Raw genomic sequence first — 13069 nt, forward strand, 5'->3', positions numbered from 1 at the left:
GGTGGGGAAGGCTGTGAAGCTGTGTAGGGGGTGACTATCTTAGGTTGTGGTGATAAAGGAGGCATAAGTGATGTGTAGGGTCGGCTCACAGACTCCATTCTGGCCTAAAAGGAGTATAAAAAAGGGGGATGGGAGAGAAAAACACAACAAACAAAACAGTTACAGAGGTAAGCTTTAACTGTGTAACACGAGAAAGCAAGGAATCTGGGGCATGCATGAAAGAGATGCAGCAGTCGGTGATTATAAAGATGGACAGTGTCAAGAAGGCAAAAATCTGACTCCCTGGGCAACAAGGACACAGAGAAAGTTTGTTTACTCAACGATATGTTCAGGTAGCTGGACTGGCTAATGATCTAGGAAAAACTTCCTGTTGCAAAAGCAAGTCTGAATGGTGACGGGATGTGTGATTCCCGACCTCTGGCTGAGTAACCTCCACACACCCTGTCCTGAACGAGGGGTGGGGTCTGAGCACTAGGCACCACCTGGGCTCTGGCAGTGGAAAATGTGATGGCTCAAGTTCACCTTTCAGTCCATGACTGCATCCACATCAAGCAGATGCCATGACTGGGCTTAGCAGTGCTGGTGGAGGGCCTCTCGATGAATGAGGACGGATTTTGATGCTAGTAAGCTGACATGTGAGAGTGTGAAAGTGTTCAGCAGGCGTGCACAGTCACACAGGGATGAATGAGCTTGACACACCCATGTTCATGTGAGACACTTGCATCCAACATGCACAGAAGTCCAGCAATGCAGGTAACAGGGGGGCATTCTTTACATTTGTTTTACTGGAAAATATATAAAGAAATGCTTCGTAAACATCACAGCAGAAGATCATAGAAATGCATACAGAAGAAGTCAGAAGAAAATGAGAGGAAACTCTGGAAGGCTAGAATAAAGGACATGATCGAGAAATGAGAGCTACAGTTTGTCAGCAACGTGTTGACTGGCCCGTCTGGGCACCTCTTGGCGTTGCTGAAATGACTACATCTGGTCATTTATTTCATGGAGCTAATCATGCATGAATGTGGTTTAGGGACTTCTGAAAAGAAAGGAAGGACCCTTGGTTTTTCCTTACTCCATTTAATGACTTTGGGTACATCTTTTAGGCTCTCTGAACAAACTGTGGGGATCCAGGATAAACCATTTGCATTAAATTAGGAATGACATCTAATTAGCATTGAGAATGCTGAGGTTAGTAGACTCTAGAGGGCGCATTACCAGGCTGAGTTCTAATGCCCATCAGGACACTCACATGTTTTCTAAAAATTACACATCAGAGTAAAAGCATTAGTCTGTCAGATCTGTTACAAAGGTCACCCAGTTAATGTGTTTCCAAAGAACAGCCCCTGACCTTAACTCGACCCTGTCTTGGTAGCTTCAGGGGTGCAGACCTTAGCTGGGCTGGCCTTCACACTTGGCACCTGAGACTGAGGTAACAGGAGAAGAAACACACAGAGGGGTCAGGACTCAAATCGTCATTGCTGCATGGCAGGGTTCACACTCGTCCTGAAACTCCAGTGACAGACGGCGCTTCCTAACCACAGAGCATCTGGGCCTTTGTTCTCGTTGGCCTTATGCAGACAAATTAGGTGTTCTATAATTTAAAATGCACATGGACCACACCATGAATAATTTGGTAAGAAACAGGATTTTTCTTTAGACATCTGAATTATGTAAAACAGCTCCTCTGGTACATACTCAAGAGCATTAGCACCAAATGGGACTGCTCCATCCATACTGATTAAGCGGGGAAAGGGGGAGAGAATTCTTTCTTGAAAGTCTGAGGCTCTGATAAGTGTCTTGAAAGTTTAGGTCATTAGAGCCAATTCTCAAATGCTCATTTCTAGGGGAAAGTGCTCTACTCCCATAATGGGCTAACAATGCCTTCACCTTCCCAGGGCCAGTTAATCAACCACATATGCAAATTAAGGAATAAATTGAGGGAAAATATCTGCTTAATTCTCACTGGTGAATGAACTTGTCTAAGTGATTCAGACCAAAACAACAACAACAACAAACCCTCAAATGATTATTGGGTAAATACAAAATGGCCAAGCTGGTGTGCCCATGGTTCCTCATAGATGGAGTTTTTGCATACTGAAAAGGTGCATACAGGCTAGGACACACCCCGGCCTACAGAACTACAGAGGCAATTTGCTGAAGGACTACAGTGCATTTCAACTTGAGCTAAATAACTGCTCTATTTTTCTAAATAATCTCACAATAATTATACTTGTCCTTCAGTATAATTATTCATACAATCTATTATGCAAGCCTCAGGAACCCAAAATTTTAAGGGAATTGATTTGCATCTTTCACATAATCTACAATTAGAGAAAATGCATCAGTATGCAGAGAAATGACAAAGTGCATAAAAGAAATGAGTCTGAATAATTAAAACTAAAAATAAAGAAATAACCATAAGCAACTTCTCTAGAACATAATTAGGACATTAGCACCAAATGGTGCTGCTCCATCCAAATTGATCAGAGGAGAGAAGGAGGCAATTATTTTCTTAAAATTTTGAGCCACTGATAAAGGAGTTAAACTGCCAGGTTTTTTTTCTGAGATTTTAAGTCATTAGAGCCAATTTGCAAAGTTCATTTCTGAGGGGAGGCAAATCAACAGGTCTCTCTGAAACTTTTTCGTCCATTGCAATCAGGAAGACTTGAGATCCAAAAAAGATTGAAACCGGTCAAGAAAGAATTCCTAATATAGTAATAAAAGAGCATCGAGTCAAACCCATGGACTATTACAGATGTTTCTATGTAAGTTAAAACAAGTCTGTTACCTTGCTGGACTCTTCTAACTGAGTGCCTCGTTTCCAGGCTTCGGAGAAGATGGAGCTCACGATGCTCTGGGAGCGGACATGTCCTGCTGGCTGGGTATCAGAAACTCCACTATCAGACTGATTAGAGTGATTTGACTGAGACTCTGTTGAAAATAGTTTTTAAAAGATAGGATTGAAAAGGTCAGTATTCCAACAGTATGAATATATATGTTTTAGATAGATGTTTTTTACACAAGGTTAAATGCTATGTACAACAGCAACATGTTAATTTTACTCAACCCGTTTCACATAAACACAGCTAGTGCTAGAAGATCTTCCTTATCTTAGGATTAACAAGAAAGCTTGGATTCTTTTTAATTAAATAGTTCACCATGAGACTAATAATTACAATAAAAGATTCATAGAACATTAGTGGTATCCTGACAACCTGTCTTGCAAAAAGCAACTCTCAACAAATAAGAGAATTAATAAGCTATCAATATTGAATTTTTTTCTTCTATCACGTCTTCATTACATTGAGAATCAGTTTCTTTAAAGCCCCTGCTCCAGGCCATCCCAGAGTTCTAATCTGTAAATTCAGATCTATACATGATGACTAACTACTTCCTTCTTCCCAGCAACAAACAATACTTAGAACCTGACCTCCAAACGAGGAATAAGCACGCTTCCTAGGGACTCAGGTATTGGCATCACAGGGCAGCAGCCTAGCTGCAGCCTGGCCTCGTGGCAAGACATGGAGAGGTCTTCAAGGGACCTGAGGTCCAGTGGGAATGGCTGTGAGGAAACAGTGATCTTCAACTGAAATCCAGGGTGAGAGAACTGAGAAGATTATTTCACTGGCCTCCAAGTCAAGTAAGATAATCAGGTGGAAGGACCTAGCTCAAAGTCTGGCAACTAGTGGACACTAAGATGTTAAAGCTAATCCCATCCAATCATTCTGTGAGAGATGGATACTATTAGATTGCAGAATTAAGTAAGTCCAGCCAAGTTAGTTACAGTAGAGCAAAGATAGTAACCACAGAGAAATTCTAAATCCTAAACTCAAACTCTTTTAGATAAAATTAAGACAATATCCTTGTGAGTACCACTGATTTTCTGTAAAAACTTTAGATAAAGTTTCATAACTTAAACAGCTTCCTTTACTGTGATACTGAACTAGGTATAGCTATTTCACTATGAACTGAAATGTCAGGAAACCTGTGGGGAGGAGGGTAGTTTCATCCGGGATCCTGAGAACAGAGATTCTCTCCAAGTAATTTTCTACCCCAAACTATGCATCAACATCAACAGCTGTTTCTGAGCAGTATGTGAATTTTGAATAACCTGGCTTTAGGATTCTATATACTGGTTTTCCATTTCAAATACATTTGTGAGCCACCCATGATAGTTTCCCCACCTAAGAATTTAGAAAGCACCCATTGATTATAATTCAGAAATTAGGTATGGGTCTACTTTTTAAGAATCAAACTGAAATAACCAGGTCTACTGTCAAGTCTCTCAGAGACCTTCATATTCGTAGTAAAATAGTGCTTTGAGGCATTTCAACTACCTGGGATGCTGGAAGAACTAGATCCTGATTTAATGCTGGAGCTGGATAAGGAAGTCCAATCATAAGTTGACTCTGTCCTCTTCATGGCTTCTTGATAGTTCATGTAGAGCTGCTTCCCATACTAAACAGAAGGCAGTAAATGATGACATCTGAACTGTACTGGGTATTGTACAGAAAGATGAGGTGGGAAAGTGGGACATATTTCTGTTTATGGATTCATGGTTTGTATGAAAATGGCTAAAACACTTAAAAATTCTTTTAATACCAGTAAATTATAATCTACTCTTATTTTTTTTCCACTCCAAATTCTTAATCCAGGGCCAGCTTCTCAACACTATTCAGGATTCTGCCCCAAATCAGGTTGGTAAATGTTCCCTACTTAAAGCAATTTTCTTTTTTTAAAATTATTTTGCTTAGACTAAACTCTTCTATATAAGAACCATATAATTCATTCTGCAAAGTCAAAATAAGTCACTTTCGTGCTACACAAGCTTTTACCAGCACTCTTATTCCATGGATACTGTTAAAAGTTTATCAGATCATCAAGGAAAAAAGACATCTGAAATGTGAAATGCAGGCCTGAGAAAACTGGATACTGGCAAACTCATGAACATACAACAATCAGAAAAATTGTGACATAAACTAAATTTCAGACATATTAAACAAAGCAGCTGATCTGATGACAATCAAAACCATATCATAAAATAACTTTTTAGTCAGTCTGTCATCAAACCAAAAGAAAACCTACCTTTGCGATGCGAATACCATTGACCCATTGATGCAGGGTTCTCACATCATCGCAACAAAGGTATTTAATATACTGAGATTTCTTCTGGATCTGTGGGTGCTACAGGATTAAAGGCAAAATTCCAAATAAGTCCCCTGAAGAACTACAGGAAAGTAAACTCTGTCAAAGCTTAAACACATTCACACAAAGTTACAAGCCATCAGAGTAGTGGCTAAATATTTTACAGTTCTTAATATGGCCATAAAGCCAAATAAAATGGCCCTTAAGTATTTTTACAGAAGAAGTGAAAAAGAAACTTGTGTTAAATAAGGTCAAGATACCTAAGTTAAAATAAACCTTCACATCATGGGAAATTCCCAGATATCTCTTTTTCTACATTTCAAAGAAATAAAGTTCATCAAGGTTAACAAAGTCACTAGAATTCTGAAGTCTGTAAAACTATGAAAAGGAAAGAGAATGTTTAATTTCACTTTGAACCCAATAAAATCATGTGCTCAGAGGGCTCCTAACGAGAGCGCCTTTGGTCTGAAGAGTAAAGCTTCTAGTGCTTCTCTGGAGGTAAGTAACTGGCTGAGCTTACAAAGCATGCAGCACAGCACCCAAGACACTCATCAGCAGTCACTCCTGTCACCATGGTGGTTCCTGGTATGGGCACGACCACTGCTCATTAGACCTCCTCTACCAAGCTGCAGGACTGCAGTACGTGCCTCCTGAGGAACAAGCAACTTCTCAACTGTATTATCATATTTTTCACAATCCAGTGTACTTTTCTGTTAAAGCCTGGATGGGAGGTGACTATCTTGATCTTGGTTATGAAATGCAACAGCTAGAACAGATTTAAGGTCTTTTATCTCCAGTGGGCCACAACCACTAATTCCCAGAAAAACTGTAAATCATACTTGGTTCTGGTACTGAATGTTATAAAAATCATAGAAACTGAGTTCTGTAAAGCAATGAACGGAGGTGAAATCAGAAAGAGAATAAATAGATTTATGTATTTTTCTCTCATAGTGAACCACAGCGACTGACCTTTAACAATACAGATACATAACTTCTGTTGGCGGCCATCAACTCCTGCTACACTGAGAACTTTTTATTCAAATTGCTTGTTTCACTGATCTCTTGGGTTTCCAGAGCAAATAAATGTGTTTAGGGGATTTTCGAAAAAACAAAATTCTTCTAAAACCTCTTTCTTTCTTATAATTGAACATAAATTTGGATATTTTTACTATTACCTTTTTAAAAAGTAGTTAGAAAATGATTTTATTACTTTCTATAAGTGTGTTTGTATTTCTTATAACCTGCATTTCACTGAAAGGACTCAGACTCAATGTAGACCAAAGCTGAAAACAGGCATCAGACCCTAAAAATAATCATTTCTGCATTTGTATAGAACCTATGCTGCAGCATTTTTTGGTTTCATCTACTGGAATCATACGCTCAAGAATAAAAATATTTATGAAAGCAGTATCTACTACAGACTTCAGAGGAAAAAAGACATGGCTTTAAATCCTAATATCTGTGTTGCCTTGGACAAATTAAACCCTCTAAACCTCAGTTTCCATATGTGCAAAATGCAGACTTTAGAAAAGACTCATGAAGTTGATGTATATAGTGCTTCTAGTGTGTGGCACCTGGAGCCCTGGTGGTGCAGTGGTTAAGAGCTTGGCTGCTAACCAAAGACCTGGCAGTTTGAATCCACCAGCTGCTCTGGTAGATAGTTCTATTCTGTCCTATAGAGTCACTATGAGTTGTAATCGACTCAACAAAGGGTTTTTTGGTTTGGAGTGTGGCACCTGCCACCTTAGAGTTCTTCAGTATATGGTGACCACTACTTTTACTATAATTTGCTCTGACTGGTATCATGTTTTCCTATTTCTTCACATTAAATATTTCTAGATATAGACAGAAACAGGGAGAAATAGTCCCTCTTCTGCTACTGGATTTTGCTGGGTCTGCATGTGATGCCTAGAACTGCAGCTGCCATTTTGTGACTCTGAGGCAAGTCAGCCTGAGAATAGCTGATATGCAAAAGATGGAGCAGAAAAAGATGGAAAGAACCTAGGTTCTTTCAACCTTGAGGCAATGAAATAACTCTCATTGTCTTCATGTTCTGTGAAATATTAAGTTTTCCTTACTGCTAAGCCAGTGGTTTTTACACTTTTTGGTCTCAGGGCCTCTTTACACTCTTAAAAATTACAAGAACCCCCAATAACTTTCATCTATGTGGGTTATATCTATTGATACTTACCTTACTAGAAATTAAAACTGAGGAAAAACAAACAGGAATACACAAATACACATTCCACAAGTAAAGAGAATAAAGACGTCACTACATGTTATATAATTTCACAGAAAACAGTGCTGTATATTTGTGAGAGACTGAGAGTGCAAAAGGTAAATAACATCTTAGCATTATTAGAAAAATAATCGTGACTTCATGGACCTGCCTGAAAGGATCTTGGGGACTCTCAGGGGCACTTGGACCTCATTTTGAAAACTGCTAGATGAAGCTATTTTGTTTTTTTTTTTTAACTATTACATGCTGCTGAAAGTAACCTAAATGATACAGTGGTATTCTCCAAGAAAGGATTATTTAATAAAGCATTTCTATTACAATACATGTAATTTTATCAAAGCAATCGAAATCCCATCCCAAAACCCTAAACCAATATCACCACCCCGCAAACCTAACTGAGTTCTCAGAAAAGTAAAAGCAAAAGATATAAACATGTAGCCCACCTCAGGAGTTACCAAAGGATTACTAAGATGGAGCCAATAAGAAAAACTTAATTACAATTAATCTCCATAATTATCTTCTGAATTTTTTATATGTGTTATCTTTATTAATGTTTCAATAAATCACTAAAAATGTCAGTTCTCAAAAGAAGATACCACTAGTATAAGATAAAGGAGGGAAAAAAACCTCCCCACTAAAAACAGCTCTGACAGTTTATAATACCTGCGTGGACTAGCAGGACTGTGGTTCAGGGAAAAAGAGACACAAAATGATTTCTGGACCAGATGAGAACCAGTCCAGTCTGAACTTGGGTACAATGCCCTCTGACGGTTCTGCTAAGTACAGAAAAAGACCTGAATGACACAGAAAACCCCACATATGCCTCTGATTAAGTTTTCCTAAAATAAGCCTGTTACTAAGTGAGAAGTCTCATTTATAATCCAATCTATTTTATATAATTCAAAGTTTGAAGTCCAGTATTCATTCCTTATTAGCATCAATTGAATTAGCGCTAATTAACTAAGGGTCGCATAGCATATGCTTCTTTTCACTACCAACCCTTCACCATTCCTTTTAAAACCTATAGAATGAAGCAAAAATAGTATGTTTAATAACGATTCAAATGATTCTAAAAAGTCCAATAACCTGCTCTATGTCTAATGTCAATTAAAAGAGAGAAATGTTTACCTTTAGCACCAGACAGTAGTCTGTAGGTGCCTTGTATTTGTTTCGATAATCCTGTCCATAATAAACGTTGACATGGTCCAGCTGGAGAAAGCACACAAGATCCCGGGAGACCTAGGATAAAAACACCCAAAAGACTGAATTAAAAATAATGTGTAAAAACAAATCTCACACATCTAGTAACAGTTTCTAGTTGAGAATCAAAACGGTACTGAGTAGAAATTAATGCTGTTTTATAGAAAACAACACAATGAAATTCTCTTTAAGTGTTTTCTTTAATCCACAATGCAACAAAAATGAATGCTGACTTGTTTGGAAAGGTTGGCATTGTAAAGATACTTCAAAACTAGTGTAGTATATAAAATACAACACAGCATAGTAGAGATCTCTGGGAAGAGCAAGAAAAGATAATGTATTCAGTGCCTGTAATGCATTTCTCAAATACAATGATTCTCAACCGGGGGTTTCCTCACTTGTTAAATAGGGGCAACAACATATACCTCACAGGATTGTTGCAAAGACTAGATGACATGATACTGTAAAGAGCTTAAAACCTGCTACTCACAGTAAGCCACCTAAGTGCTAGCTACTAATACTATGGCCCTCAGCCAAGGTATATTACCTAACCAAGACTGAAATGCCTATAATCCCAGAAAGCTATTTCACCAACACAAAAACAAAACAAACTCTGCTGATAAGAGTCAGAATCATCAAAATAATTTAAAAAAAATTTTTTAAATTAATAAATGTATGATTACAAATTCAGTAAGAGGACTGAGGGCGGCCAACTAAATGACCAGTGAAAATTTTCAGGCTTCTTCTTCTTTACAAAAGACCAATGAGCAAATCAGTATTCTGTGTTCTAAGAGCTGAGACAAGTCAGAGCCTGAAATTCACCTGCCAATATACTCACTATAAATTAAAAGCAATTAGCATAACAAGGAGGCTGCAAAGTCAACAGAAGAGACACACCTTTGCTTTTCCTTTAGGGACATAGTAGATACCAGATGCTCGCAAGAGAAAATAACGCTTTTTCCAGGACTTCTTGCCATCATCTTTCAACCAAAGGACTCCTTCAATTTCTGGTACAGTTACAGAACTTCCACCAAAACACTCCTAAAATAAGATGATTTGGAGAGACTTATGATCCTTGAATTCTCAGAATAAAGTTGTGTTTACCTCTGTGAAAGGCATGACATTGTAACGAAACCAAAAGACAAGTTTTATATTGAAACCATGCTGCTAATTGACCTCAGTTACTATGCAATTACTAGTAAACCTCTTGGAAGGTTTATTAAGGAGAAATGTCAGGCATAAATGGAATAATGAGTTTTCACCTACAAACCTAATGCTGTTTTGAAAAAAAAACTAACTTGAAATGTCATCAGTTACATGTAACCGTACTTAAATAGATTTGTAGAGTACAGTTATACCTAAAATTAACAGAAGTGTCAGAGCTAACATAAGCATTATAAAACAACACATTCAGATTAGCTGTCAAGCTAAACAAACATATTTTAAAAGAAAGCAATGTGCTAAATGGGTGATTAAACTTTAACAATTTAAAAACTATCAATTTATATGATGTTAAGATAAAGAACATTTATTTTTAAAATATTTAATACTGAGGCTGAAAGAAATGTAAACAAAACTCTTAAAAAATTCTGCTGTCCATACTTGGATAAAAATCTAATATAAGAAAATCAATCACATATTTGGTTAAAAGACAAAAAAAAAAAGAAACCCTCATTAAGCACTAACATAGGACTTTTTGAACCTAAAATTAATTTCCTTCTCCCTAAAGTAAAGAAAAATTAGGAATTATAAAGGGGGCTTTACTGACTGTAGCTAATATCATTATGAAAAGGTGAGTGCTGATCTTAATTGTTGTCTTGTTAAGCTCATTCAGGTTTTCAAACACACTAACTTCTTTTAGTTTTTTGAAATCAGCAAAAGCCAAAAATTCAGTTGTTTAAATTTGTTTTATTAGTCTTCAAAATAAGGATATGTATTTTTTTTTCAAAATGATCATTGTAATTCAAAAAATTATTTGAGTTATTTAAGTCTAAGGCATGAAATATTTTGTGAACAGCTAATTACATTCACATTTCAGTTTCCTCTAGGTGAGCAGATAAAACACCACAATCACATCCTCCATTGACCAGCCTTTTCTCCCACTCAGCAGCCCCTAAAGGCTCTTACTCATCTTAGTCCACTAGAATATCACTCGGCAGAATAACAGTTTCTGAAAGGCTCTGTGGTGGTCCAACACATTCACACAGTTGAACACTCTCTCCCTCATGCTATCAAAGACTGTAGGTTTCTCTAGCTACAACTAACTACAAACATAGAGCACTGACATGCCTGACTTCAAAAAGGCACTTAATATTTTAATTTTTTAATGTGCAGGAAAAAGGGGGAAGGAAAAGGAGAGGAAAGACTCATACCTCCAGCAGCACTTCTTTATTTCTGTCTGCCATCTCAGCTGTTTCCTTTTTCCCCAGAAGGTAGTTCTGGAAAAAAGAATAAGTGACACCTGTAGGATAAACCCACTTTATTATTCCCTTGGGACAAGTGTGTATATGATTTCTTCCAGAAACACAGCAACTCTGTGTCAATTTCTGCCTGTGAACAGTGGGGGAAGCACTCGTTGGAAAAGCTCCCTGAGTGTAAGCATCATCACTAAAAGGCTTGACAAGGTCTTCTTAGCTCTCCATTTGTCATGAATAATTTCACCAACTGCCCTCCCCAAAATCCTGAGGCACCCATGAATAAGAGGTGCCCCCCAGTCCTTACAGCCAACAGCATTAGGTGCTCATAGTCTGGCTGCAAAACCCACGCACCTATGCGCTCTAGGAAACAGGGACACGCCTTCCTCCTGGACACTCGGAGGCAGCCGTCAGCCCCCTGCCTTGCTCAGAGTGTGTCCCCCTGTTGCAGCCAGATGCCTGTGCCTACACCAATCACCCATGCCTGTCTAGGACTCTAAGTGAGAGCCTTCACCACACACTTGGTGGCTATCTACCTGGGCACTTAAGCTGAATCCATACAGGAGGAGTGGGCGGACTCCTGAGCTCACATACCTAGTAACAGATCTAACCACCTGGTGACAGGACATTAGAGCTTCAAAGGTGCCAATAATCAAACTAGCTCATATAAGCAGCCTATGTGGGCATATCAAAACAAAACAAGAAGCTAGGACACAGTAAGCAAACATAAAATAAATAAATATAATAACTTATTCATGGCTCGCAGACAACAGTCAATATCAAATCACATAAAAGAGGCAATCCATGATGACTTCAGCAAGCTTCCAAAATAAAGAATCTAGAAATTTTCCAGAGGAGGAAAATGTCTTGGAATTACCAGAGGCAGAATACAAAAGATTAATATACAGAACTCTTCAAGAAATTAGGAAGGAAATTAATCAAAACGCAGAACACGCAATAGGGGAAATTAAAAAGATTAGAGAAGAGCATAATGACAAATTTAACAGGCTGCAAGAATCCATAGAGAGACAGCAATCAGAAATCCATAAGATTAACAATAAAATTTCAGAATTAGACAACTCAATAGAAAGTCACAGGAGCAGAATTGAGGCAATGGAAGTCAGACTTAGTGAGACTGAAGATAAAGCACTTGACGCCAACTTATTTGAGGAAAAATCAGATAAAGGGATTTTAAAAAATGAAGAAACCCTAAGAATTATGTGGGACTCTATCAAGAGGAATAACCTACAAGTGACTAGAGTACCAGAATGGGGTGGGGGGAGGGGAGGGAATAACCAGAGAGAATTGTTGAAGATTTGTTGGCAGAAAACTTCCCTGATATTGTGAAAGATGAGAAGTTATCTATCCAAGATGCTCATCAAACCCCACATAAGATAGATCTCAAAAGAAAGTCACCAAGACATAGTCTAATCAAACTTGCCAAAACCAAAGACAACAAGAGAATTTTAAGAGCAGCAAGGGATATACGAAAAGTCATCTACAAAGGAGAGTCAATAAGAATAAGCTTGGACTACTCAGCAGAAACCATGCAGGTAAGAAGGCAGTGGGAAGATGTATATAAAGACTTGAAGGAAAAAAACTGCCAGCCAAGAATTATGTATCCAGCAAAACTGTCTCTCAAATATGATGGTGAAATTACGGCATTTCCAGATAAACAGAAGTTTAGGGAATTTGCAAAAACCAAACCAAAATTACAAAAATACTAAAGGGAGTCCTCTGGTTAGAAAATCAGTAACATGAGATAACAACCCAAGGCTAGAACACAGGACAGAGCAACCAGATATTAACCCAGATACGTAAGTCACAAAAGTAAATTGAAGCTAAAACACTGAAAATAGGGAAACATCTCAATATGTAAAAGATGACAACATTAAAACAAAAAAGAGGGACTTAAAAAATGTAGACATAGATTTTTCATATGGAGAGGAAGTCAAGGCTATATAAAGAAATAAAAGACTGAAATAAACTTAGAAAAGTAGGGGTGAATATTAAGGTAACCACAAAAGAAACTAACAATCCTACAAGTCAAAATAAAAAACTAGAAAAA

At 37.8% G+C, this 13069-nt stretch overlaps 1 protein-coding gene across 1 annotated transcript in view; it reads right to left on the bottom strand.

Annotated features, from left to right (window-relative positions):
- RAPH1 (Ras association (RalGDS/AF-6) and pleckstrin homology domains 1) overlaps positions 1–13069 on the bottom strand; it is a 53260-nt gene that overhangs the window by 2778 nt on the left and 37413 nt on the right. The window contains 7 exon segments of the mRNA XM_023733011.1: positions 1–104; positions 2792–2934; positions 4341–4461; positions 5089–5187; positions 8516–8626; positions 9485–9628; positions 10960–11025. The exon segment at positions 1–104 is cut by the window's left edge and continues 105 nt beyond it. Of these exon segments, the coding sequence (XP_023588779.1) occupies positions 1–104; positions 2792–2934; positions 4341–4461; positions 5089–5187; positions 8516–8626; positions 9485–9628; positions 10960–11025 (788 nt within the window).

Source organism: Trichechus manatus, unplaced genomic scaffold, assembly GCF_000243295.1.
Source record: "Trichechus manatus latirostris isolate Lorelei unplaced genomic scaffold, TriManLat1.0 scaffold00056, whole genome shotgun sequence".
Lineage (NCBI taxonomy): Eukaryota > Metazoa > Chordata > Mammalia > Sirenia > Trichechidae > Trichechus > Trichechus manatus.